Below are 25,575 nucleotides of genomic sequence, written 5' to 3'. Positions count from 1 at the left end.
TATTAATTTTGTTGAATCTGTGTCTTCCAAAAGCAAGGCTCCTGGACGCAACAACTAAGAAGTTCAAGAAGCTAGTGGCGGTTGCAACAGGTTAACCAACAAGGGTGGTAAGTTAGGAAGGAAAAGGCACTCGGATAAGGAGGCAGAAATGTATACATCTTCCTACTGTCATTGTGGAGGATATAACAATCATCCAGACTTTACACAGTAACAACGAGGGGATGCTCAAAACCAAGAGAGCAAGAGAGAATAGAGAGATCAAGAGATATAGGCTTGATTGTTTTTCTTTCTTAAACTGAGAGACTTGAAAGTCTTGTACGCTGTAGTATGTGAGGATAAAGATATATTGATCAATAAAGGTTGGTTGTTCTTCCGTGGGTGTAGGCTGCATTGTAGCCGAACCACGTAAAATTCCTTGTGTTCTTTATTCTTCTGGTTTCCTTTCTTCTGTGATTCTTCAGAGTTCGATTGCGATTAAGAACCGGAATCAAATCCAACAAATTTAAACCAGATAAATAGGTATTCAGACAAAACTCATATGAAGGCTGAATAGGAGAGGACTATCATCCATGTGGGGAAATAAAAAATTTTAAAAACTACCATTAGATTGTCTCGCTAGTTAATTTTAAAAGACATATTTTCAATTCGACCCAATCCATAAAAAAATATTAATTTTTATATCAATTTTTTTTATAAATATGAACCAAGTCGACTTGTTTTATAGGAAACTTACTTTTAAAATTATAATATGGCTTACGCAGATAATTTGCTATTATTTATAGAAAAAGAAAACACATCAGTTGTAAATGAAAAAACAAGAACTCATAACGTGTGCTTCTAAAATCCATATTTAAGACAAAGTTCGTGAATGTGGAGTAATTATGTTTTCAACAAATCAAAATTCGTAATATACACTAATAAAAGGGTTGCTTCGGTTTTGTAGGCTAGAATGCACATATTATATTATATATTTCAAGTACCAAAATTATAAAATTAGTGAAATAATATGTATTTGAAAATAATAATAATAAAATAATTTTTTTTATTAGTTTGTACCAATACTTGATCAAATGGTACTATATAAAAATTAAACATATACCCTAAATAGATCAAAATAAATTTGGACAAATCAATATATTAACGAATAAAGTGTAAGGTCCTTGGCATAGAATATATACACAAAATCACACTATAATAATAATAATAAAATTATATATGCACAATAACACTTTTGGGACGGTTGTGGGCGAGGAGGAATTCGAACCCCCGACACCGTGGTTTGTAACCACATGCTCTAATCCTCTAAGCTACAGGCCCCACCCCGTCTCCACTAGATCTGTTCCCGGGAGTATCCTCAAAAAAAAAAACCTTTCATCACCCCATCTATTTCGGGTTAAGAAGATGTGAAAGAGCGTTTATCTCTATAAGAACGTGAATAAGACGATCTTATTTTTATTTTTTTCGTTGAAAAAATAATAAGAATGAGAGGTGGCTTCTTTCCCAACAAGTTTCTGCTTTGGCAACAGAGAAAAATATTCTGTGATTTTATTACAGCTTCGTATTATCATGAATCTTCCTTCACTCTCACAAAGAAAATCGAAGAGACTGCAAATAATTAGGCAAAACTACAGGATAAAGTACATTCTGTCAGTATGATGATTATAGTTCAACGGAGAAAAAAAGTTGATTGTGTAACAGCAAACTCCTTGGTTATGCTGCAGACTTCATTACCTGCAGAGGAAGAAATGTGCTTGCTGTAAAAAATTTCCATAGAACAGTTCATATCACCAACTCTTAAAACAGAGTTAAAGCATAAGCAGCGCTAAAAAATGAGTACATGTCATGTTCTTTTCTTGAGGTGAGCCAGAACTATGTATAAAAACATAGAAGAACCTCATGACCTCCAACCATTTCAAATAAATTCAAGAAAATTAACAGAGCTTGCTTCTCAGTAAGAGGTTCTGAGGGGCAAATTTAGGTTTATACTGGAAAAAAGAACATTTCGTAATCTATCCCTTTCTCTTAGAGAAAACAGAACTCTATTTATGCTAGAGATTACTATAGTTTATACTTCATTATCCATATTACCAAGCTGAGAAATTGTTCACAATGCAGGAAACTCTGTAACGGGATAAAATCCAAATCTTATTTACTGAACTAAAACAAAAAAAATCTGAGTCTTCATAGAATATGCTTAAAACCATGCCAGGTCTGCGATACATGTTTGACAATCATGAGAGAAATATTAAACTATTATTACCAGCTCAATATTGCTGACATTAACGAAAAAGGATGGTTTCTCTTAGAGAAAACAGAACTCTATTTATGCTAGAGATTACTATAGTTTATACTTCATTATCCATATTACCAAGCTGAGAAATTGTTCACAATGCAGGAAACTCTGTAACGGGATAAAATCCGAATCTTATTTACTGAACTAAAACAAAAAAATCTGAGTCTTCATAGAATATGCTTAAAACCATGCCAGGTCTGCGATACATGTTTGACAATCATGAGAGAAATATTAAACTATTATTACCAGCTCAATATTGCTGATATAACGAAAAAGGATGGTGAAAAATACTAAGAAAGAGCCCAAAAGAAAAGGTCCATAGAAGAAATTAGAAAAGCACAAAATAAAAGGTCTCCGGGTTCAATCCAGAACTGGGCCATTAGACAAATAACTCTCAATCCAATTCTTTCTTATAATATGAAAACCATGTCCACCAATACACTTAACATAAAGAATAAGATCTGATCCGAGATATGAACAGGACAATGTGTGGCTTTAAGGCGTTACACAGAGAATCAAGTTTTAGTTAGAAAGTAGATATGGTTTTAGACTTAATATAAGCTCAATACTTGCAATTTCAAGTCATTATCAAAGCTCACAAGCCACATACTTCAAATGTCTTAGATGGTTAGTACGATAAATTACTCTAAATTTAATTCAATTTCAAATGTCTTAGATGGTTAGTTCGATAAATTACCATAAATTTAATTCAATTTCCTCACTTGTTTCAATAAAACGAGTTTGAGGAGCCAAAAAAAATATTTAAGAAAGAACACAAGCTTGTCATTTACCAAAGTGCCATAAAGATCTAAAAATAAGTCATGTGAGAGATCTTACAAACTCCTGCAACTTTCTAAGCTCTACTAATAATATCTTCCACACGGCATGTGTAGAATTTTTATTTTTAACACCAAAAAAGGTCAGCCAATCCAATATTATCATATGGCCTAGATATTCAAGAATTACAATATCATTTTGTCAGAGAAAAAAATGGAGGGAAGAATGCCAGCATGCAGGATGTATTGAGCTTAAACCCAAAGAACTGAAGTTGTAAACTTTTATTTTTTTTGTTTGCTATAACTACAAACTTTGATAGGATCATATTCCGCAACTTGGCGAGTTGTCGACAAATATTGCATATGAAAATCCAACCAATTTTCTATTCATGTGAAGCCAGTTCATCCTCAAATTAAGACAGAAGAAATGCAAAAAACACAAAGATAATCGTCAAATCTTACCAAAACAAGAATCAAAGGGGATCAAAGAAATCAAAACATCTAACCATTTAAGCATGATCAAAACATTCGATAGTTCAAAAAAAAAAACCTCAATCCGTTATTCCACAGCTGCCTCCACCTTAGGACCTAGATAAACAAACAAACAACCAAACATACGTAATCAAATCAATAAACCCAAAATACTATTAAAAAAACCAGTCGTTAGAACCAACCGTGGAGGGAGTGAGGGCGATGATCCTTCCCCCAGCCAACGCCGCGGGTGGCGTCGAGATACTGGTGGACCAGGTGCCGGCATTTCTGGAGGTGGTTTACACCCTCCACGCGGTAGCACCACTTGACTTTCTCCCGCAGAATCTTGGCCTTCTCGATGTCGATCCACTTCTCCCTAACCAGATGCTCCCTCATCTCCAGCATCGCCACCGGATCCTTGTACGGGTTATCCGGGTCGAAGTCATCCGGAGCCCCATCATCCGTAAACATCACCCCCTTCTTCCTCCCCATTTCTCTGAATTAGGTTTCACGCAAAATGATTAAGCTCTACACTGTGACTGGGTTGAAAATGGGATGCCTCCTCGGTTGTTTGTGGGCTTTGTTTAGAACCAATGGACCAATTACTCCTAAAACGGCCCAATAATGAACAGTAGCCCACTGGCCTACGAAACACCTCTCAAAAAATTGATTCGTGAGAAGATTCGTGTAAATTTTAATTCACTAAGTTGATGATTTGATTTGAATTAAAACAAACAAAAATTATAATTGAACATCACAATAGATTTCATCCTCTTTATTCTAGTTTAGATAAATTGATACAATAGATTTGAGATCAAACGCACCCAAATTTTGAAAACAGTGTCGGAGAAGACATTGTTTATATCATAAAATTGACAAATAAGATGAGCATACTCATATCTGTCAAAAAAATAATATTTTTGACGTAAAAAATAACATCTTTTCATAAATTGGATCGATGAGTTAAAAGTTTATGACAAAAACTTGTGTGATACGGTCTCACGGGTCGTATTTTGTGAGACGGATCTCTTATTTGGGTTATTCATGAAAAAATATTACTTATTATGCTAAGAGTATTATTTTTTAGGCAAAAACTTGTGTGAGACGGTCTCACTGGTCATATTTTGTGATGCGGATCTCTTATTTGGGTCATCCATGAGAAAATATTACTTTTTATGCTAAGAGCATTACTTTTTATTGTGAATATCGACAGGGTTGACTCGTCTCACAGATAAAGATTCGTGCCGTCTCACAATAGACCTACACTACTTTTTATTGTGAATATCGGTAGGGTTGTCTCATCTCGCACTCAAAGCTTATATCACAAAATTGACAAATGAGATTATTAGAAAATAATTTGGTACATATAAACACTAGGTAGAATATGATGCGCCAGAGTTGTCCTATTGTAACGGAGAACTGACATGTTTTTGACCTCCCATAGTTTCCATGGAACTCCAACCGTACACGGAAGACCAACCAAACCAAGATAGTAAATATAGTAAATCGCATACTTTTTTACTAAGAAAAGAACGAAGTCACACAGTAAAAGCAAAATTCAGATAGCTGAAAAGATTGCTGGTAATGGCCTATGTTGGACGTACGATTGTTTACGCCTCTCCATTCGTTTGCTAGTCTCAGGTTTGTTGAGATGGCTGCAGAAATCAATGAAAAAGATTCGATTTTTGTCGACGAATTCGTGATTTTTTTTTCTGTTTTCCGATCATTCCATCGAAATTTAGTATCCGGGCTGTTCTTGATTTGTCGAAATTTGCATGGTGAGCGTTGTTTTGAGTTTGGGTATGCATGGAGGGTGGTGGGTGACTATTGAGCTTGGGGTTAAATTATTATCTCAAATTCTTTTGGTTTTTTTTTTTTATTTTGCTAATTTAACCTCGTTTATCTGGTTGACCAAGTTGATTGTAATTAATCAAATTGTTGCAAAGCATCATTTCTTCTGAGAGAAGTCGTTGAATTCAAACTTGGAGGAAACGCGGAAACTTGGTTTATTTTTATTTTTTAATTTACTTAATTGGTATAGCAGAGACTAAAGGGATTCTTTATCACCACCATCACCATTTTGATGATGGGTTCTTTCCTTTAGGTGTAAATAAAAGCCAAAATTCGAGCTCGGCCCGTTTGATTCTCGTGTTCATAATTTTTTGTGCCTTTTCAGGTTCCTTTTTCTCAGTCATTAGTGAAAGATTGCAGATTTCCATTAGCGTTGATGATTGAGTTTCAGGTTTGTAGACGTATCTTAATGGCTAAAAGTATGCATATAGTGTTTTAGTTAGCTTTAAATTCTTGTTTTTAGTAAGCATTTTGGTGCCTAAGCAGAGCTGTCACGAATTTGACCATGGATCCAATAGCAAAAGATTATCCTAGAATCAACAGATCAACCGTATCTACAAATGGTGATGTTTTCGAACCCTCTTCGAGTAACAACGGTGAGACCAGTGACAACAGAGTTTTGTATTCGCCATCTTATAAATGTGCAAGATTGTTGAACCTGAGATGTTAGCTTACTCTCCCTCACTATCTTTCTTCTACAGCTAAGCAGCGGGGAACTTTGGTAGAATGGTTAAACTGTGTTCTTCCGGATTTGAATTTGCCAATCAATGCTTCAGATGAAGAACTACGCGCGTTCTTGGTGGATGGTTCTGTTTTGTGCCGAGTGCTGAACAAACTAAAACCTGGTTCTATAACTGAGGTAGTTGAGACTTTACTTGAGTTGCCTAGGAGTTTTGTATGTTATATAAATTATGATATGACATGGTTTCTTTCTAAATTTTTGTTTAAGTTCGGTGCTCCTGCAAGTACTTCACAATCCCGGTCTGAAAATGTCGAAAGATTTTTGTCGGCAATGGATAAATTGGGCTTGCCGAGGTTTCAAGCAGCAGACCTGGAGAAGGTAGTATAGATTATTGCTTGCCCTCTTACTCAATAATGAACTTCGCTTTTGATGTTTTGTATGCTTGCTTTGTGAAGGGATCTATGAAAATCGTATTGGACTGCCTACTAACACTAAAAACTCATTTTCTCCCAAATCTTGGGAGGTATAACGGAAGTTCTCAGAGGGATGAACCCTTTCGGATGCTTACTTCCCCAACTTCTGCATCAGACTCGAAATTTCAACGTGTCTTACGCAGCCCCATAAGGGCCGGTATTACTCTATTTGCTTCCTTTATTTTGTCACTCTATTTATACACAGAAATACAGGTTATGCTACTTTGTTGACAATGAATTCATTTATTTTTCAATCTTGATTCCGTGCAGAGCCATCAGCTGCACTTATTAATCACGTTGGACATAAGTTTCACGAAGTATTTCAGCTTAAACAAGGATCTTACACAGATATTCCGGCTGCAAAGATTTCGGAAATGATGAAATCCAATAGCTTAGATGTGTGTTTATTGACCGATCTTGTTCTCCATTTCTTTCAACTGTATTGTTTGGATTCTGTTAGCCGACTTGAAATTTGTCTGTGATGCAGAATGCCCCGACACAGTCGCTATTATGTGTTGTAAACGGTATTTTAGACGAAAGTATTGAACGGAAGAATGGAGAAATACCTCATGTAAGATAACTCATCAAATAAACTTATCAGAGAAGCTCATTGTAAGAGAGCCTATAGCAAAGGAGGGGAAAACCTTTTAACAAATTTTCCTTTCATCAAATTCTCAGCGTGTTGCCTGCCTATTGAGAAAAGTTGTCCAGGAGATAGAGCGACGGATATCCACTCAAGCAGAACATTTGCGCACGGTATCTATCTAAGAAGATTCTGTTGGTGATTGATCATGTTAACACAGAATCCTAATCTATGTCCGCATCTTGATCTGCAGCAAAATAATCTTTTCAAGGCTCGCGAGGAGAAATACCAGTCAAGAATTAGAGTTCTTGAGGCGCTTGCGGCAGGAACTAGTGAAGAGATACAGGTATAATGGCACTTCTCATTTTAATGAATTCTGTGTTAAACTGTATGCTGATGTTGTACACGTTTGTGTAAATCTTAGCTCGTTCCAATCTTATCAAAACCCGACGTAATTTTAAATGCAGAGTGAGAAGAACAACATAGAAGTGAAAAAGAAAGTAGAGGAGCAGTTTGTAGAGAGACTGATGAAAGAAAAAGAAAGCTACAATCAAGAGATTGCAAATTTAAAAGAAGAACTCGAAATAGCTAGGACAAAACATGAAGAGGAATATAATCACGAGGCCATGGGTTTAAAACAAGAACTCGAAGTAGCTAAAAGAAAATATGAAGAGCAAACCACGGATTTAAAACAAGAACTCGAAGTAGCTAAAAGAAAATATGAAGAGCAATCCTTACAATCGAAATCCGAAGCAACAGGATCTCAACAGGAGTTTGAGAATAGACTAAAAGAAGCAGTAAGCCAGCTAATAGAGTCGAGGAATAAAGCCAAGGAGCTTGAGAATAAACTGAGAGATGCAATAAGCGAGGTAACAGAGTTGAGGAATAAAGAGAAGGAGCTTGAGAATAAACTAAAAGAAGAAGTAAGCCATCTAACAGAGTCGAGGAATAAAGTGAAGGAGATTGAAGCATTTTCCGAGTCAAAATCTCAGAGTTGGAGCAAAAAAGAGCACGTTTACTATAGATTCGTGGAAGTTCAGCTTGGTGCTTTGCGGGTGCGCTAAGAAATTATCATCACATCTCTACTTATCATTTACCTTGGAGGAAAAAGTACCCAAATTATCTTATGTAGCAATTAATTCATTTGTACAGGAACTAAGGTTTGCATCTGAGTCGATCCGGCAAGAAATTGTTGGAACACAGAAAAGCTATACAGAAGACTTCAGTATTTTAGGTTGAATCAAGTTTTTGAGGAACTGTTTTAGTTGTTTAAAGAGAATGAAGATGAATAAGAATTAACTTGTGATTACAGGATCAAGAATCAAGCATATGGATGATGCTGCAAAGAACTGTTATTCTCTCCTTGCTGAAAATCGAAAGATGCATAATGAACTACAAGAGCTCAAAGGTGACTCCCAGTTTTGCATGATCTTTGGAACATCAATGGCTGCAAAGCGAAAAATTTATTTGTGGTTTGATTCAATAGGGAATATCCGGGTGTACTGCCGTGTAAGGCCCTTTCTTCCAGGTCAGAAGCAGAAACAATCAACTGTTGAATACATTGGTGAAAATGGAGAGATAGTTGTTTCAAATCCATCTAAACAAGGGAAAGAAGCGCGACGTTCATTTAAGTTCGATAAAATATACGGTCCAACAGCAACACAAGGTTTTGCATTCATTTTTGTGCTAGAGAAGTGTGTTTATTTATATGCATAAACCGTCCGTCATCCTTGATTTGATACGACTTTTCAAATATATGCAGCTGAAGTATTTGCAGATACTCAGCCGTTAATACAGTCTGTTTTGGATGGATATAACGTGTGTATACTTGCCTATGGTCAGACTGGTTCTGGGAAAACATATACCATGGTAAGAAAGTAAAATTTATAAAACAAATAACATGTTTTTAACTTATATCATAGAAGTGAACGGTAAAGTTATGCAGACTGGCCCTGATGGAGCTACTGAAGCGGAATGGGGAGTCAATTACCGAGCTTTAAACGATCTTTTCCGTATTTCACAAAGTAGGAAGAATAGCTATACATATGAAATTTCTGTTCAGATGGTGGAAATATATAATGAACAAGTCCGTGATTTACTCTCAAATGATGGCTCCCAAAAAAGATATCCTTCTCATTGTAATCATTTTAATGAATTTACTTTTCACTACATTTGTGGCTCGAGATTTTTTCCTTTTCTAAACTTTTAGTGCAGAGTGTGTTTGGATTTCAGGGTTTTTGCATTACACACTTGTTTTCTTTAACTTTCCTACACTTGGGATTTTAGCTACCACTCAACCCAATGGGCTTGCCGTCCCAGATGCTAGCATTCACCCAGTCGGCAAAACTTCAGATGTATTAGATCTTATGAGTACTGGACTAAAGAACAGAGCCAGAGGTGCCACAGCTTTAAATGAAAGAAGCAGTCGATCACACAGGTATTGGTCCTGAAAAACACAATCTTCTCCTAATACTTATCGTAAAAATTTATGTTGCGTTTATCCAGTGTTGTCTCTATTCATGCCCGAGGAATGGACTTGAAGGGTAATTCATCTATAAGAAGCAGCCTTCATTTAGTAGATCTAGCAGGAAGTGAGAGAGTAGACCGTTCAGAGGTAACAGGAGACAGACTGAAAGAAGCTCAACATATAAACAAATCTTTATCTGCTCTCGGAGATGTCATATTCGCTTTGGCACAAAAGAATGCTCATGTCCCTTACCGTAACAGCAAGCTCACTCAAGTGCTTCAGAGTTCATTAGGTACGGGTAAATGAATTATGCTTTTTTCTTGATCAATTCTAAAGGTATATGATCATCTTTCCTGCTAAGTTTACTCCACAAGCGGTATGAGCAAAAACAAGAAATACGAAAAACTGACCTGAAAAAAATCTTGCTTATTTAACACAGGTGGTCAGGCAAAGACACTGATGTTTGTTCAGCTTAATCCTGATATTGGTTCCGCCACTGAATCAATTAGTACCTTAAAATTTGCCGAGAGGGTATCCGGAGTCGAGCTTGGTGCAGCAAAAAGCAGCAAAGATGTGAGGGATGTCAGGGATTTGATGGAACAGGCAAGTATCTTGGTCTCCATGTGAGTGCAAGTTATACATCATTAATTTTTCGTACAATACTCGTGATTTGATTGGATCGATCAGAGGTTTTGAATGAAGGCCATTCAACGACTGGAATATAAACTGCATTTGTTTATTCCTAACTTGTAATCCAAAGCAAATGTTAGATGATATATATAGTCCTAAACTGAATATAACTTTTTGGTTATTTAATAATAGGTATCATCTTTGAAAGACACTATAGCCGAGAAAGATGAGGAGATTGAGAGGCTGCAGCGGCTTAAAGATCTCAAAAACATGTCGACTGTTTAGCAGCTCAGTACAAACTAACCATGAAGGTATATGTACTCCAACGCAAGGAAATATATTCCACAGTACTTACTTTGGAGATCCGAATATAGCGGTAATGATATATATGTAAGCTGATAGTGTTCCGTGGCAATATAAGACGACCATATCTACGATAGCAGTCATCTTTGAGCCACAATTTACTCCACTCATGGAGGATATCTCTTAGTACATCCCATCTTCTTCATCACAAGTTTGCTAAAAATTATTTTCAAAAATAATTTTTCTGTATAGAAATAGAAACTGTAGTGACAGATAGATACACCATATAAAACACATACCTATGGTCTTCATGATTTTTTTCCCTATAAATTCATTGATGTGCTTTGTAATTATTCCTTGGCAATTGTAAATTCCGCCGCAAGTGAATAATATATAGCCTTTTCTAAAGATGGAAAATGCACTTATTATTTCTATCAAATTGTTGATGTTTGTGAAAATGTTTTATCTATTTGAGTTTACTAGTGGATTAATATTCTCTTTCGTTGGTTATTCTAGCTTTTGACTAATATTTCACAACGCCTATAACCCCATTTGAGCCCAAAAAGCGATATCAAGTGTAGCCATGTGACATACAAAGTGAGATTCATAAAATGCACATAAGATATAGAACACATACTTTTTCCTTTCTGCCTTCTCATTAAAATACATTGAGGTTTACAAACTTGGAATACAAAACCTCACCCTATAAATCAAAAGTCGGAAAGATTGTGCCTCTCCCTGTTTCTTATTATAGATGGACTCGACCTCATTATATATACAAAGAAAAAAGTGACAGATTGACTCGGGAACTACACAACTATTTGTTTAGCACTCGGCCTATACATTTACACACGTACAGTTCCTCCCAAAACTCTCCAGTTAGTTCGTTATTTGTGTTACTCAGTACCGGTAAAATATAGGCTCGTTGTGATCTGATAGATGCCTACGCTACTGCAGAAATGCTAAAACTTTCACGACAATTGAACCCTTCTATCCTCACTGGAGCTGGCTTGCTATCGAAACTCCCCTGAGCACAACCTCCACGCGTGAGTGCAGGGGATAAAGGGTTGGCATCGTCATTGCCAAACTGCTCGTCTAGGATAACAGGGTTTGAGGCCCTGCGTGGTGGTGAACCAGTAAAAAATGGTGGAGATGAAGCCACCTGAAAATTAGACCACTCAGAACCAGAACTCGCCTGATCAAAATTAATAAATCATGTTTTAGAGAAGAGTGAGTAAAAAAATTGTTCTTAATCTCACGCTGCAATTAAGCAAAAGAAATTAAAAGTATATGAATGACTGTGTATTGTGGCACACATACAGGATCTTAGCATAAGCAAAGGACTATATCTACAAGGAAACAAATGCCAAGCACACAACTATTGTTAAGGACAACCATTTTGACTATAGGAGATGATAAGATTCTGGATAGGTTCTGCGCCATTTCAATATTTTTATGCATTTTACAGGTATACACTGCTTCAAGTAATCGGGTGGCCTATAGCGGCTTTCTTGTTATAAGCCAGGTTTACCCGTAATGTCATATTGAACTCCTCAGTTGATGGCACAATATATTGATACATACATCTACTGGTAGGCTACAGCTTAAGAACTACATTTAAGAGGGAAAAAAAGCTCAGAAATGGTTCGAAATGCTGTATGGGCACCCCTAGAATCACACAGCAAAATGTTAATTGTCTCACATCGGTTAGATAAATAACCCGGGAGTTGTATATATGGGCTTGGGCAATCCTCCCCCCTTGAGATACCTTTTGGGGTTGAGTTAGGTTCAAGTTCCAATCTTAACATGGTATCGGAGCCCGGGTTCCACCGTTATGTGTTGGACTGCCTATAATTAGGCCACCAGTTCTGCCCATAATTAGGTCATTTGTAAACTCCACGCTCCAGATGTTCATTTCTGGGCGTGAGAAGGGTGTGTTAATTGTCCAACATCGGTTTGATAAATAACATGGGAGTTGTATATATGGGATTGGACAATCCTCCACCCTTGAGAGGTCCAAGTTCCAATCTTAACGCAAAACACGAATAAAATAGTTTGACAAATAAAATAGTTTGACATCTTCCTCATAATGGAATCCAATCTATTTTTTAGTGGCTTCATGAATCAAATCCATACATTCCATATCCCACCCATCGGAAATCAATTAAGAGCCTACAATCCATTGGACTCATTAATACACAGATATAACAAAACCAATTAAACAAACTCAAGTGCTTATCAAATACCATGAAAAGAAAAAACCAAAAAGGAAAAAGAAAGTTACCTTCGATTGAATAATATCTAGAAGAAACGTCCCCGCTTTAGCATCATACACATCTGTAGGAGGATTCCTGTCATAAAAAAAAAAGACAAATAAACAAAATTCGACAAAAGCACTGACCAAAAACCCGAAAAGATAAGGAAACTAAAAAAATGTAATATACTTGATTTGCAGCAGCCGAGAGTGAGTTTTGATGGTGTCGTGAAAGTGAAGGGGTAGGCCGCCGATTCTACGGGGCTTCGGGCAAATCACATCGTCGGTGACACATCCCCCAACCAAAGCCTTCTGCTGGTACACCAATCTATTCATTTTCCCGCTTTTCCCACCAGAAAATTTCCCAAATTAATCCAAAAGCCTACAAAACGAAGAACAAATCAGAGAAAAAAAAATTCAAACACTAAAATCAACGCTTTACAAAATTCAAAACACACAGAATAACAATCACAAGCATGAAGTAAAAAAATATTACGGTGAACAGATTGCGAGTAATGGGATCGCCGGATCTTCTCTTCTTCGAACGAAGAGAAATGTTATTGAGAGATTTTGGTGGAGCTGAAGAGGGATAAGATGACGGGCTTGGAGGTATTCATAGAGAATGGTGTGCTGCACGTGCGCTCATTTTTCCCTATCTTTCGTACACGTGGCACTAAAAAAAGGTGGGAAATTTGTTTATTTTGTGATTATCACAAGAGTAATTGTCACGTGAGACGATCCCATAAATTTTTATCTGTGATACAGATCAATCCTATTGATATTTACAATAAAAAATAATAATTTTAGCATAAAAAGTAATACTTTTTTCATGGATGAGTCAAATAAGATATCTGTATCACAAAATACGACCTATGAGATCGTTTCACACAAGGTTTTGCTTTAATACAATTAGGTTGTGTTTGAACGATAAAATTTGATTTAAGATAAGATTTAAACGATGATTCGAAATGACACATATTTTGATTGAATTTCGAGTAATTAATTATCATTTCATTTACATAGATTAGTAAGAGATGAATTTGAAATTCTGTAACGCCCTCGACTGATTTCATAAAATAACAGCGGAAATTGAAATAATTTACTTAGAGGAAAAAAGGATTTAAAAATTCTCTTGACATGAATACATTTTCAAAATATATACAATCAAAAGTATATACATGATCAATAAAGTGTTGTATCAAAATACAAAATATCATTTTTGATCATGTCAAAATGTTAACAAAATATCTTTCTTCCTTCCATCTCTTGTATGCATATGACCTCGGCTCCAATCAACATCCCGGCTCGTCACCCTTATCTGCATCACATGAATAACTGAAATGAGTATAAAACTCAACAAGTGAAACTCTTACATAACAATGTATACATATCATATTCTGTAAAACATAACTTTGAATACCATCTAACTCTTAAAACATGAATAACATAGTATAACATGACAATAATGATGATATTTCTCTTTTCTCTGATGGATTGATATCTAAACAATATCTCTGTCTCTGTACCTATATCCCATCGATGTAAATCGATTACTCTGTTGGGATATAAGCATATGGTCGTTGATCAACTAATTGCATGCAATATCTGACTATCTATTTATCAATCCAATAAATCATTTGAACTCTCTTTTGGACATTAAAACAAACACTTTGAATACTCTATTCATTTGCATTCTCTTTTATATAATTGAGACATAGAAAAGCCTCTAATACACAACAAAGTGTATCCATACATAACATGAATCAAGTGGAAGGGAATATCATGTTAAAACCATTGAAATACAATACATATACTTCATGTGAGCACAAGAAATGAATTACACTTATAACCAATGGAAAGCTTGATTCTAATCTCTTGGTACAAATCCTACAACAATAAACCATGTATTAAACCATCAACAACTTAATAATCAAATAATCATACCACAAAACCCATAGAACCAACACCATCACACATTCCATGATTTCCCCCAACACCATAATCCAAGAATAACTAAAACCACAAGATTACCTTAGCTCCTTGAACCCAAAATGATCTTGTTCTCACTTCAATAATCCAACTAGGAGCTTGAATCAAAGAAATAAAAGAAAGAAACGAGAACCCTAGCTTCCCTTGAGCTGAAGAACCGAGAAGAGTGAGGAAAGAATGAGAGAAATGAGCCAAACCCTTGTATTATATCACTTAAAACTCCAAAACAAGACTTCACTGTTCACGCACAGCAGGTGCGCTAGCCTTCTTACCGCGGGTGCACTACGTATACTGAACCACATCCGAAAATCCAAAGGCAAAGACCGCGGGTGCGATGGCCCTTCTGCCCAAACACCGCGGGTGCGGTAGCTTTCCTGGCGCGGGTGCACTGTCTCCTGAAGCCAACAATATCCTTTGCAACTAAAATCGAATCGCAACGTCGCTTCTTCTCATATTTTGGCAACACTCTCAACATGAAAGTTGCACTTCTATTTCTTATCTAACCTCTCTGATTGGCCTCATACCAATTGGCTCAACATACAAATTATCATGAATTTAATCGTAACGACGCTACAATATAACTACACATCATCTAAAATTAACAATACCCTAAATCACAAATCGAAATCTTAACATCTAAACTATACTTAAACTTGACCAAATAGTTCATAAACATAAGAAATTTTAAACCGTACCGTTCACCAAGCTTGGATATTACAAATTCACTCGGCATAAATTAATTCAGGGTACACTTGAAGAGTCGAACTTGAAATCCATGAATTTTGATTATTGTTTTAATGTTTACAATGAAACGATCTATTGAATCTTAAACTTACGCCTTAATTATCTACACCTTAGTAATAAAAAGTAAAATGTATTTCAAAGACATCATTATTATATGAACTTGCAATATATACTAATTAACATAAATTATTATATAAATATAAGAGATGTGAATTTTAAATTTATGATATTATTTTTTTAAATAATAAAAATATATTTAAAATGAATGAATTTGAAATTAATCGTAACATTGTCCCCGTCCAGCCGTCATTGGGTAGAACGTGCTGAGCACTAATTAGGACATCAATTATTGTACTGAATTACGTAATTATCATGCATGATTGCATGTAAAAAAAAAAAAAAAACTATTAAATAGTTTGTATTGCTTGTCGATCGAGCAAATTATCGTGAGTATTAACAATTTTTTTTTATGAAAACACTAAATTTTTTAATGAATTTAGCATTCGTTAAATAGATAAAAAAAAAAACGTTAGTATAGAAATACTCTGGATATACAGGAGAAAAAAAACAAAGAAAACAATTACACCAATACATCCATAATTTCATCAGATATAGGGATACATCTAAAAGTGAGAATTTTAATCTTCGTAACAATCTGATCGACGTTAGGAATTTCATTATTGAATAATACTCTAATTCGCAAGATCCATATGTAATAGATGGTTGGTGCTAGGGCCGTAATACACATTCTTGACAATATGAAATTTCCTCTGTAAACGGATCTGAAGGCTCTTAACACAACCGAAAGTGAGCCAATAATTTTCTTCATGTTTCATTTCATCAGTACTTACATAAGTGTGTACAATATATATATATATATATATATATATATGTATGTATAATATTGCACGCGTCTTGTTATAGTTTGCCACTATATAAGACTTTGTGGAGTTAAATTAAGTGAGTTTTATTTACACTCCAAAAATATTAATCACACTGGAATTTACCATTTTATTTAATTAATTGTAAACATTACTCTCTATCAATTTTAGTTAATTTCAACTTATCATTCATTCTTTTTCAAAAAAACAATTATAATAATTATATTTTAAGATTTAATCTTTTTTTTTTTGTCTCACCTAATAAGTATAATATAAGTACAATATAAGTATTATAAGTACACCTTAATTTTTGACAGATAAATTTTATTTAATTTACTATTTGATTGGACCAATTTAATTACATTTTTGTTTTGTTTAATTCGATATAGATCACTTAGTATTTAAAAAAAGTTAAAATTGACTTTGATTTTTATTTAAAATTTTAAATATACCAAATATATCAATATTTTAAATTAAATATGTAATACATTTAATTTATTTTAGAAAAAAACATTATTCTAAGTTTTTAAATAATGTAATATAAATATATCTTTTTCATTGTTTAGTAAGATTAGTAAAAATTTACTTTTTTTTTGTAAAAAGAAAGTTAACAAAATTTTATACTTCCCAATACTAAATCTTGAGAAGTTATATTAACATTAAGATTGTTTAGGATTATTGTTTATAAAATTATTGAGTAAGTATCTTGTGAGACAGTCTCACAAATCTTTATATGTGAGACGGCTCGACCCTACCGATATTCACAATAAAAACTAATACTCTTAGTATAAAAAGTAATATTTTTTTATGGATGACCCAAATAAGAGATCTGTCTAACAAAATACGACCCGTGAGACCGTCTCACACAAGTTTTTTCAAAAATTATTTTGGTTATTTTAGTTTAATTATTTATAGATTACCATGACTTGGAATAATTGTAAAAATAGAAGGTGTGTTGGATATTTAAAAAAAATAATAAATTGGTATATCTTGTATATTTTTAAAATAAAATAATTTGGTATTATATTGTGTAATTAATTTGTGAATTATTATTAGGTTGATTGATTGTTGTAGTAGGTGTTTAAAAGATTGATGAATCATTACATCAAAGTCAGACACGAATATTATAGTCAACCTCAATTATTTGGTATCAAATTATGCATTTAATCTGATAGATTTTTTTTAATGATTAGGGTTAAATTATTCAAAATTAATACAAAAAATATATAATTAAATATGTTTTTTGAATTAATTTCTCAAAATTTGAATTTTACAGTAGAAATATAGATATATTTTTTTTGGTACAATAACTTTTGTTTTTCGGGTTTTGATATACCAACTTTTCAGATCTTGATACATGGATTTTTGAGTTCGGTTATTTTGGTCCATATTATACTAAAATGTTCAATTTTTATTAGAAAAACACTGATTAGATGGTGGCTAAATCACATTTTTGTATCATAATCATTCACTTTTTGCCGGTAGAATGCAAAAAAAAAAAACTTGTAAAATTTGTTTGATTTGTTTAAATTCTTTGCTTAAGGTACTTAAATTGATTTCTCTCACAAATCAAGAAATCCTAACTTTTGGTTATGTCAGCTTTAATCACCTTCTGATCAGTATTTTCTAGCGAAAAATTGAATATTCCGATGATTAATGAATCAAAATAGTCGAAATTCAGAATTTATTGTATCTAGACCAAAATTTGAAAATTAGTACCCAAAACAAAAAAGATGGACAAGTAACTAAACAAAAAAATTTATTTTCCCGTAAAAATATAGATAAGATCTATCAACATGAATGCATGAAGCCAGCCAACAAAAAGAAAATAATTAATACTAATTTAATTAAAATTTTAACTAGTTATCTATATTGTCTGAAATTATAATCCTTCGTCTTGACGATGATTAACTAATAATTCATCTGACATCAATATTCTAAATTGAAACGATATCTAGAATTCGAAATCCGATTATATAAATCCCCAACTAAACAAAATTAAAATAAACTTTGATAAAATACTATTATACAAGTAGCTCTCTTTCGTAAAGAACCAGACAGTAATTAATAGTATAAATTTAAAGAAGCGTGCTGTCTCTTCTTTGGTTTTGATTCTATCTCAAGTGTAATTTTTTTTTACACGTTGCTTTTATAGTCATCAAAGAATTTCAATTTTATAATCGAATTCAATATTAATATTTATTTATTAATATATTATTAAAGGTTCTTGATTAGTATTTTTAGATTGTGTTTACATTAAATGACTGAATGTCAAGATAAATTATAACGTGATTATTAAAATAATTAAATAATATTTGGAATAACAATAGGTAAATAATAATATGTTTATTTTGATTGATTATGATTAAGATTGATATTAAAAATAAATTATGATTCCTAATTTACCACTTTGATAATTATATTTTGTATAATAAAAAAATGATAATTAAAGTTGAAAATATTATTTTTACTTTTTTATATTTATATATTTAATTTTCTTTGTTTTAAATATTTTATTATCAAAATATTTTATAATGTTCCTTGATTTTTTTTTAAAAATAATATTTTAATTCAAAAAAAAAAAAAAACACATACGGTTGGATAGATTAAGTTTTGGTGATTTAACAACATTAGTTAAACTAAACATAAGCTAAAATTAGAAGTTTGTGAGTCATTTAAAGCTCAAATAATACATAAGTTTATCAAACTGGCATCTGAAAACCAACTGGAATAAAAGTCATTTAAGCTAAAGAGACATTTAATGAAAAATCAGTTAAAATATAATACTCATAGTTACCAAATTGAATTATAGGATAAAATCTTCCGTACAAACATTGTCTAAATTGTCAGTAATCTGCGAGCCCTACCTGCATTGTTCAATTTGACAGAAAATACGGTGACGTGAAAAAGATGAGATTAATGACTATTATATCTGGTATGACTATAATAATTGATATTACTGACCGTTGGATCCAACCCTATAAATAGAGAAGCTTGTAAGTTAGTCGGGTTCTCTTGCTTGCTCGGAAATTATTGTATAATAAAGCATTCAAGCTTTCAATAACCTTCATGAGCTCAACTGATCTAAAGAATTCTTAGTACACACTTAAGTGTTACATAAGATCATTAAAGATCAACTTGTATTTAGTATTTTCTTTCTAAAATACTTCTAAAATGATAGTCATTGTTCATTCTTGTTTTAGCTAGTCATCTAAACTGAGAGTTTCAATTAGGTAGTTAGAAAGCCTAACCGAATCGGATTGTCACAAAATTTGTGATTAGCAAAGTCTTCTAGTGAACATCATTCTCATTAGGAAGAAGAGGTGACGTATGAGTCATTAAAATATCCGAACATCAAGAAACATCTTAGTATTATTTACATTTCAGTTAGCCTATTTTTGATAATCTAATTGTTTTTCTTACTAAGTCATTTTGTAGTATTCAATCTATCAGTCTAACTTCATTCCGCACAGAAATTATATGATCAGCCAACTGACATAGACTTAGCCAGAATTCTAAAATTAAATTTGTTAACTCAATATAATTTCTGACAAAGTAGTAAGATTATTTATTCAATCTTCTCTAAACAATCACTCGATCCTAATACCGACGTAAATTTTTTTAAGTGCTTAATATTTTTTTGTAATATAATATTTGAGATAATTTTGCATCATCTCAAATATAGGACCATACATTTTTAGTTAGTAATAATTATTTAAAACTTTTATATTTGATTTTGTTATTATTCTGTTTCTTCTAATTTTTATTAAAAAAATTGTAAATATTTCTTTTGACACTTCAATAATTAAAAAAATGTAACTATTTTAATTTGACTAATTATAAATGCAAATTATAAATATGCTTTTATAAATCATTTAGAAAATAATTTATTCTAATATATAATATAAGACTCAGATTTTCACACTCAAACACATGCAATAATTTATAGTAGTATCATTAATTGAAACTTAAAAAGGAAAATAATTACATCTGGAAGCTCTATGGATTAACGTCTCAAATTGTCTTCTTCCTTGACAGTCTCTCCCACATATTCTATGTATTCATCCTCATAATCTGTATCATTAAATAAAGACAAATTATTCAGTATATTTATGTATTCAGTCACTAATTCGATCTCGAGAATAACAACAAAAGCTTTTACAATAACAAATAATAAATACACATGCAAATAGAATGCCATGATTCAAGAAAAACGAAATAACAGAATTCATATCATAATCTCTATCATGCAGCACTTTGACCATAGGAAAACAAGAGGTGACCGTAGCACTTTTATTCGTAAGAACCAAGAGGTGACTCACATAACATCATTCATGATGGGACCCCATCGTACAACACTTCGATTATAGGAAAACAAGAGCTAGCTCACATACATACTCACATGTAGCACTTTGAAGAGCAGGAAGCAAGAGGTGGCTCACACGACATATAGAATATAACAACAACCACAATGAGACCCTGTCATGTAGTATTTTGACCATATGAAAACAAAAGGTGGCTCACATGCATCCACACATGCAGCACTTTGACCCGCAAGAACCAAGAGGTGACTCACATGACACACACATCGACCAGAATATCACCAGAACATAATCGAGTGCATGATTCCAACATATAACGAGATAATAAAGCAACAATAACAACAATATGCATCCAAATATATTATTATGAAGCTTTGGCGAAATAATGTCGGAGTATGAGTGTATGCACCTAAGATCTTTAGACTCGAAAATTTATACATCCAGATTGAATTATGAGCATATAATTGAATTAAAGCTTACAGGTCTAAAACAATTTCAGAAGAATTTACCAATTAACAGACAAAACATAACAAAGCTAACTTCACGAATTTTCTAAAATATACTCAACCCACATCAGTTTTCTTGAACTATATATGATTTGGCCGACTAGATTCTTCCTAATTACAACTCATAATAAAACCGTACTAATTATATTTATAATTCATAAAATCTCATTATTACTTAGTTAAACAAAATAATATGCCATCCGTAATTTAAAATTTAAATTAAAGCTGCCTAAATGCTGCAGAAGTTTAATTTAACATAAAATAACCATTTATGTACTTAACTAACTAAATGCTAAAATATTTTGATTAATTATTGATAATTGATCAACACTTCAAAAAGTCCATTTTTGCAAATCAGGAATCCCGCCATGACGTTTAAAATTTTCCATTCAAAGTGCATGCTAGTATGTAGATCGAGTTTCTACGTTGTCCCAGATCAAAAGACGAAGGTTGTACAACAATAACCGCGAGCTATTCCACTCGATAAGTGATAATCATTTGGGCAGTCTGAATGAGGTTGTTCAGTGTATCATCATATGATCACACATATGTATGAATGAACATCTTCATGCTCTTACCAATGAGACATGACGTTTACATAATAGATATTAGTCTCAAGCTCAAGCGTATTAATTTATCCTTATTTTAGGCAGCTGATTCGACTAGAAACTCGTTTAGAATATATGATATACTTCATAACGAGTTTCACGATCTTACGTTGAGAGACAGACCTCATGATACCTTTTGCATATTTAAAGACTTTATCTATGCAGCTTGCATGATCATGCAGATAAAATAATATCATAATTGAATAAAATCATAAAATATTATTAAAATAAAGATTGTTTTTTATATAAAAATCAATAAAATTCAAATCACAAATTGATTCTCTAAACACTTACTTATAAAAGATCTTACATCATGAAGACCTGCCCCTTGCATAAGGGCATGTCAGTCTTTTAGAAAAAAATTGTAAAAGGAAAGGTGAGGCCAATCTTGGCAAACAAAAAAGATCATCAAAGCAATTAAAGCACTCACTTTTGTAGTTTTCATCCTTTAGAATTGCTTCGTGCTGAAGGGATTAGATAAGTGCAGAAATCCATTATTGCATAAAAACAATTAAGAAAATGCTGCAATGTCACAAAGAAACAATTGCTAGGCTTTTCTACAATGTCTCCAGCTCTTTCTTGCTTCTCTTCATCTTCTTCCATTTCACTTCCATATTTCTTGCCAAATTGTTCATCTTCTTTGGAGGCAATCCATTCTACCAAAGGTATATATATACACATTTACATACAGTCGCGGCAGTCTAAATTGTGTATATATTCTCGTGTACGTTGTTTATTTTCTTGTTTCTGATCTCTTGTAGGAACCGAGATTGCTATGTATTCAACAGTTTCTCCGAGGAAGAAGTTGAAGAGGGGGACGAGTGGTCTTGCTACAAGCCGATGGAGGAAGGAAAACTCGAGACGAACCTAATTTATGGAGATCACGAACCATTCATTCGGAATTCGAAAGAGGAGTTGGGAAAAGAGAGTTTGGATAGTAGCGAGGCAACATGTTATGGCTCACCAGATAACGTCGAATTCGGTGACGAAGAGGTTGTTAAAGAGGATCATGTGGTGAGAGATTCTGATTCTTGTTTTGATTCTGAGGAAGTTGAAAATGACCCCACTTCGAATTATGGCTCCAGCTTGAGGGATGACAGTTATACTCCAGGTTAAATATTTTAGTCCCAGAAAGAATATACTTTCCTTGTAATAAAATGGCTAATGGAGTTTTCATTTTCAGATGAGATTGAGAATGGCGACAAGAATCAGCAGACAAAGGAGCTGAATTTCAGTAAAGAAGAGAATTTTCTTGTGTTTCAACCATCCAAATCAGAAGGCAAGAAGCTGGTGCAGGAAAATGATGAGGGTGAAATATTTGGAGACACTTTTACGATAGGATCGACTTCGAAAGATTCATCAGAATGGCGAAGCTCTATCAACTGTAGGGACTCTTGTACTGATGATCCATTTTCGTCTTCGTCTCGTAGAAGCTGCCCCAAGTGGGAATCATACACCTTGTTCCAGAAATATGATGAAGAAATGCTGTTTTTAGATCGAATCAGCGCTCAAAAACTTCATGAAACAGGTACTAGAACTCCCATTTTGTGTTACCCTTTTGAAAGTGAGACTTCAATTCCATTTCTTGGAAAGAAAAATTGTTCTTAGTGCCAAATATTTCGTGTTTTTTCGATATTTGAAATGAGTTTGTTAGAAACGACTCGAGTGACAAGCTGCTCTTGCTAATATAAATTGAATGTAATTTTGTTTTGGCAGAAACACTAAAATCCATACAGGCATGTCCAAGATCCATATCTGAAAGGATTGTTCATAAACTAGGAATAATAAACAAAAAAACATCAAGATATCGTCACAATCCGTATCAAGAACTGGAGGCTGCTTATGTAGCACAGATTTGTTTAACATGGGAAGCCCTCAACTGGAACTACAAGTATTTTCAACGTCTAAGAGCCTCTCGTCGTGAGCATGATCCGGGGTGCCCTGCTTATATCGCGCAACAGTTCCAACAGTTTCAAGTCCTTCTGCAGAGGTATGTCGAAAATGAGCCATATGAGCATGGGAGAAGACCAGAAATCTATGCTAGGATAAGGAGTTTAGCACCAAAATTGCTTCAGGTCCCGGAATACCGAGGTGAAATCTTGTGCTTTTAACGAATTATAATCATATAAGTTTGTTCCTCGAGAAGCACTCAAAAGGTTCACTATCATTACTAATAATTCATTGATTTTGTTGTATGCATAGATTCGGATCAAGACGATAAAAGAGAGGCCGAAAGCAATGGATCAAGAATCCCTTCAATTTCATTTCTTCATATCATGAAAGAATCAATAAGGACATTCATGAATTTCATGAAACAAGACAGGAGGAATCACTTCCAAATATTAGCAGCTTTCTTTAGCAGAAAAAGAAGTGGATCAGCTAATGCAACTCTACACCACTTACTAAAAAGAGTGAACAAAATGGTAAATATGTATGTAACTATCTATACATGCAACTTGATTAATCACTTTCATTCCATGTTAACAAACATCTCTTGGATTTATAAACCACAGAAAAAGGCCAAGTTGAATGGCCTTAAACGATCCGGGAAATGCTTGCGAAAGAGGCGGATAAGAGAGGAGGAAGAACTGGAGATTTTGATGGCTTTGATAGACCTCAAAGTGGTGTCAAGAGTTTTAAGAATGGCTGATTTGAGTGGCGAACAGCTGAATTGGTGTGAGAATAAGATGAGCAAAGTGAGACTCTCTGATAGGAAATTACAAAGAGATTCCTTTCCACTTTTCTTTCCTTCTCACTGACTGGCCATGCAACTTTTACAAAGCTAAAAAGATTGATGACTAGATGCTGAATTTGAGATGAATATCCACATTGCTTCATTCCCTTTTGTAAATACTCAAAAATATAATGTATTAATTAACAATAAAAAAAGTAGCAAGACCTCTAGATAATGATATATATTTCTTGGTTCAATATATAGTTTCCTTTTAGGATTTCCTTTTCCCACATGGCCATGAGTTGTAGTGATCCCAACATCTAAGTTAGTGGTGGTCATGCATGCAATAATTAATTTGAAGTAGTTTTGTAGTATAAAATAGTTATGATGTTGATGTTATATCAATCTTAATCCATTGTTATGATTCGTATTTAAAATTGAGAAAATTGTTTTTTATTCGTCTTTTGTTTTGGTTCTTTGTGATTTTGATTAGCTGGAATTGAGTGTTAGTCAATGTATTTTTCTCCTTCTTCTTTTTTTTGTTGCAATTTTGGTCATTTTTGCATGGGAGTGTTTGTGTGAAATTGAACACATTAGTGTCATATCAACGCCACATCAGCACCATGTAGAAAAATGATTAAAATTACAAAAAAGAAAAGTAACGGGCTAAACTGAAATTTGATAACATAGAGTACCAAAATTGCAAAGAGCCAAAACATAAACGGCCATATTTAAAATTTCCCCTTTATAATTCAAGTGAATGTTATTTCTTATGATAAACCATTGATCTATCTCAAAAATTACCATGAAACTATATTTGGATAACTTAATATAGAAGTATAAACATGTGAAAACAAAGGTCAAAAGTTCAATGTGGTGGGGATTTTGGTGATTTGATTTTTACTTTGAAGGTGGGGATTAAAGATGTGTTGGTCACTGATTTTGGTGAACTAGCTTGCTAGGAAGAAGGGGATAGAGGGTAGTTTAGCTTTAGTCACTTTATATATTGAGAAAATGAGCTCAACTAAAGCAAAGCATGACTCCAAAAACAAAAACAAGAAGGAATAA

The 25,575-nt window shown here is 33.5% G+C and overlaps 4 protein-coding genes across 8 annotated transcripts; 2 read left to right on the top strand and 2 right to left on the bottom strand.

Moving 5' to 3' along the window:
- Nucleotides 1-1,489: 1,489 nt before the first annotated feature.
- On the bottom strand, nucleotides 1,490-4,090 carry LOC142520975 (NADH dehydrogenase [ubiquinone] 1 beta subcomplex subunit 10-B-like). Of its 2 annotated transcripts, none has more exons than XR_012814041.1 (3): nucleotides 3,744-4,090; nucleotides 3,576-3,657; nucleotides 1,490-1,731 (listed from the first exon to the last, which is right to left on the bottom strand). XR_012814041.1 is itself a non-coding variant. In XM_075624146.1 (3 exons), the coding sequence occupies exons 1-2, from the start codon at nucleotides 4,030-4,032 to the stop codon at nucleotides 3,629-3,631; spliced, it is 318 nt and encodes a 105-aa protein (XP_075480261.1). In that variant the 5' UTR covers nucleotides 4,033-4,087; the 3' UTR covers nucleotides 1,490-1,731; nucleotides 3,620-3,628. The 2 variants fall into 2 exon arrangements, 1 of the variants encoding a protein (XP_075480261.1); XM_075624146.1 differs by having other exon boundaries at nucleotides 3,620-3,657; nucleotides 3,744-4,087.
- A 995-nt stretch (nucleotides 4,091-5,085) lies between these two features.
- On the top strand, nucleotides 5,086-11,413 carry LOC142520570 (kinesin-like protein KIN-14C). The gene is made up of 20 exons (XM_075623607.1): nucleotides 5,086-5,181; nucleotides 5,717-5,782; nucleotides 5,878-5,987; nucleotides 6,093-6,250; nucleotides 6,341-6,451; nucleotides 6,529-6,703; nucleotides 6,817-6,944; nucleotides 7,034-7,117; nucleotides 7,225-7,302; nucleotides 7,383-7,475; nucleotides 7,597-8,184; nucleotides 8,282-8,363; nucleotides 8,442-8,537; nucleotides 8,616-8,795; nucleotides 8,892-8,998; nucleotides 9,075-9,253; nucleotides 9,402-9,566; nucleotides 9,635-9,888; nucleotides 10,036-10,199; nucleotides 10,419-11,413. Exons 3-20 carry the CDS (start codon nucleotides 5,897-5,899, stop codon nucleotides 10,509-10,511), a joined length of 2,826 nt encoding a protein of 941 aa, XP_075479722.1. The 5' UTR covers nucleotides 5,086-5,181; nucleotides 5,717-5,782; nucleotides 5,878-5,896; the 3' UTR covers nucleotides 10,512-11,413.
- Nucleotides 11,153-13,434, bottom strand: LOC142520569 (uncharacterized). 2 transcript variants are annotated; one of them, XM_075623605.1, is made up of 4 exons: nucleotides 13,280-13,434; nucleotides 12,974-13,165; nucleotides 12,814-12,880; nucleotides 11,153-11,724 (listed from the first exon to the last, which is right to left on the bottom strand). In XM_075623605.1, exons 2-4 carry the CDS (start codon nucleotides 13,117-13,119, stop codon nucleotides 11,473-11,475), a joined length of 465 nt encoding a protein of 154 aa, XP_075479720.1. In that variant the 5' UTR covers nucleotides 13,120-13,165; nucleotides 13,280-13,434; the 3' UTR covers nucleotides 11,153-11,472. The 2 variants fall into 2 exon arrangements, with proteins under 2 accessions (XP_075479720.1, XP_075479721.1); XM_075623606.1 differs by having other exon boundaries at nucleotides 11,153-11,691.
- An 8,805-nt stretch (nucleotides 13,435-22,239) lies between these two features.
- On the top strand, nucleotides 22,240-24,925 carry LOC142521215 (uncharacterized). Of its 3 annotated transcripts, XM_075624441.1 has the most exons (6): nucleotides 22,245-22,498; nucleotides 22,595-22,944; nucleotides 23,017-23,361; nucleotides 23,550-23,924; nucleotides 24,036-24,256; nucleotides 24,347-24,922. In XM_075624441.1, exons 1-6 carry the CDS (start codon nucleotides 22,353-22,355, stop codon nucleotides 24,590-24,592), a joined length of 1,683 nt encoding a protein of 560 aa, XP_075480556.1. In that variant the 5' UTR covers nucleotides 22,245-22,352; the 3' UTR covers nucleotides 24,593-24,922. The 3 variants fall into 3 exon arrangements, with proteins under 3 accessions (XP_075480555.1, XP_075480554.1, XP_075480556.1); XM_075624440.1 differs by having other exon boundaries at nucleotides 22,240-22,498; nucleotides 22,595-22,932; nucleotides 24,036-24,925; XM_075624439.1 differs by having other exon boundaries at nucleotides 22,242-22,498; nucleotides 24,036-24,924.
- The last annotated feature ends 650 nt before the right edge of the window (nucleotides 24,926-25,575 follow it).

The sequence above is a fragment of the Primulina tabacum genome, chromosome 12, assembly GCF_025594145.1.
Source record: "Primulina tabacum isolate GXHZ01 chromosome 12, ASM2559414v2, whole genome shotgun sequence".
NCBI lineage: Eukaryota > Viridiplantae > Streptophyta > Magnoliopsida > Lamiales > Gesneriaceae > Primulina > Primulina tabacum.
The sequence above is the reverse complement of the archived record's forward strand: the minus strand, read 5'-3'. Positions and strand labels throughout refer to the sequence as shown.

Bases quoted from the DNA above. Each gene is read 5' to 3' on its own strand.
- LOC142520975 (XM_075624146.1), bottom strand. From the start codon at position 4,032: ATGGGGAGGAAGAAGGGGGTGATGTTTACGGATGATGGGGCTCCGGAT. The intron at 3,658-3,743 runs GTTGGTTCTAAC...TTGTTTATCTAG, and splicing joins TCGCCCTCACTCCCTCCACG to GTCCTAAGGTGGAGGCAGCT.
- LOC142520569 (XM_075623605.1), bottom strand. From the start codon at position 13,119: ATGAATAGATTGGTGTACCAGCAGAAGGCTTTGGTTGGGGGATGTGTC. The intron at 12,881-12,973 runs GTATATTACATT...TTTTTATGACAG, and splicing joins TCTCGGCTGCTGCAAATCAA to GAATCCTCCTACAGATGTGT. The intron at 11,725-12,813 runs GTAACTTTCTTT...AATTTTGATCAG, and splicing joins TAGATATTATTCAATCGAAG to GCGAGTTCTGGTTCTGAGTG.
- LOC142521215 (XM_075624439.1), top strand. From the start codon at position 22,353: ATGCTGCAATGTCACAAAGAAACAATTGCTAGGCTTTTCTACAATGTC. The intron at 22,945-23,016 runs GTTAAATATTTT...TTTCATTTTCAG, and splicing joins GGATGACAGTTATACTCCAG to ATGAGATTGAGAATGGCGAC. The intron at 23,925-24,035 runs GTGAAATCTTGT...TTGTATGCATAG, and splicing joins TCAGGTCCCGGAATACCGAG to ATTCGGATCAAGACGATAAA.
- LOC142520570 (XM_075623607.1), top strand. From the start codon at position 5,897: ATGGATCCAATAGCAAAAGATTATCCTAGAATCAACAGATCAACCGTA. The intron at 8,364-8,441 runs GTTGAATCAAGT...TTGTGATTACAG, and splicing joins AGAAGACTTCAGTATTTTAG to GATCAAGAATCAAGCATATG. The intron at 9,254-9,401 runs ATATCCTTCTCA...TAACTTTCCTAC, and splicing joins AATGATGGCTCCCAAAAAAG to ACTTGGGATTTTAGCTACCA.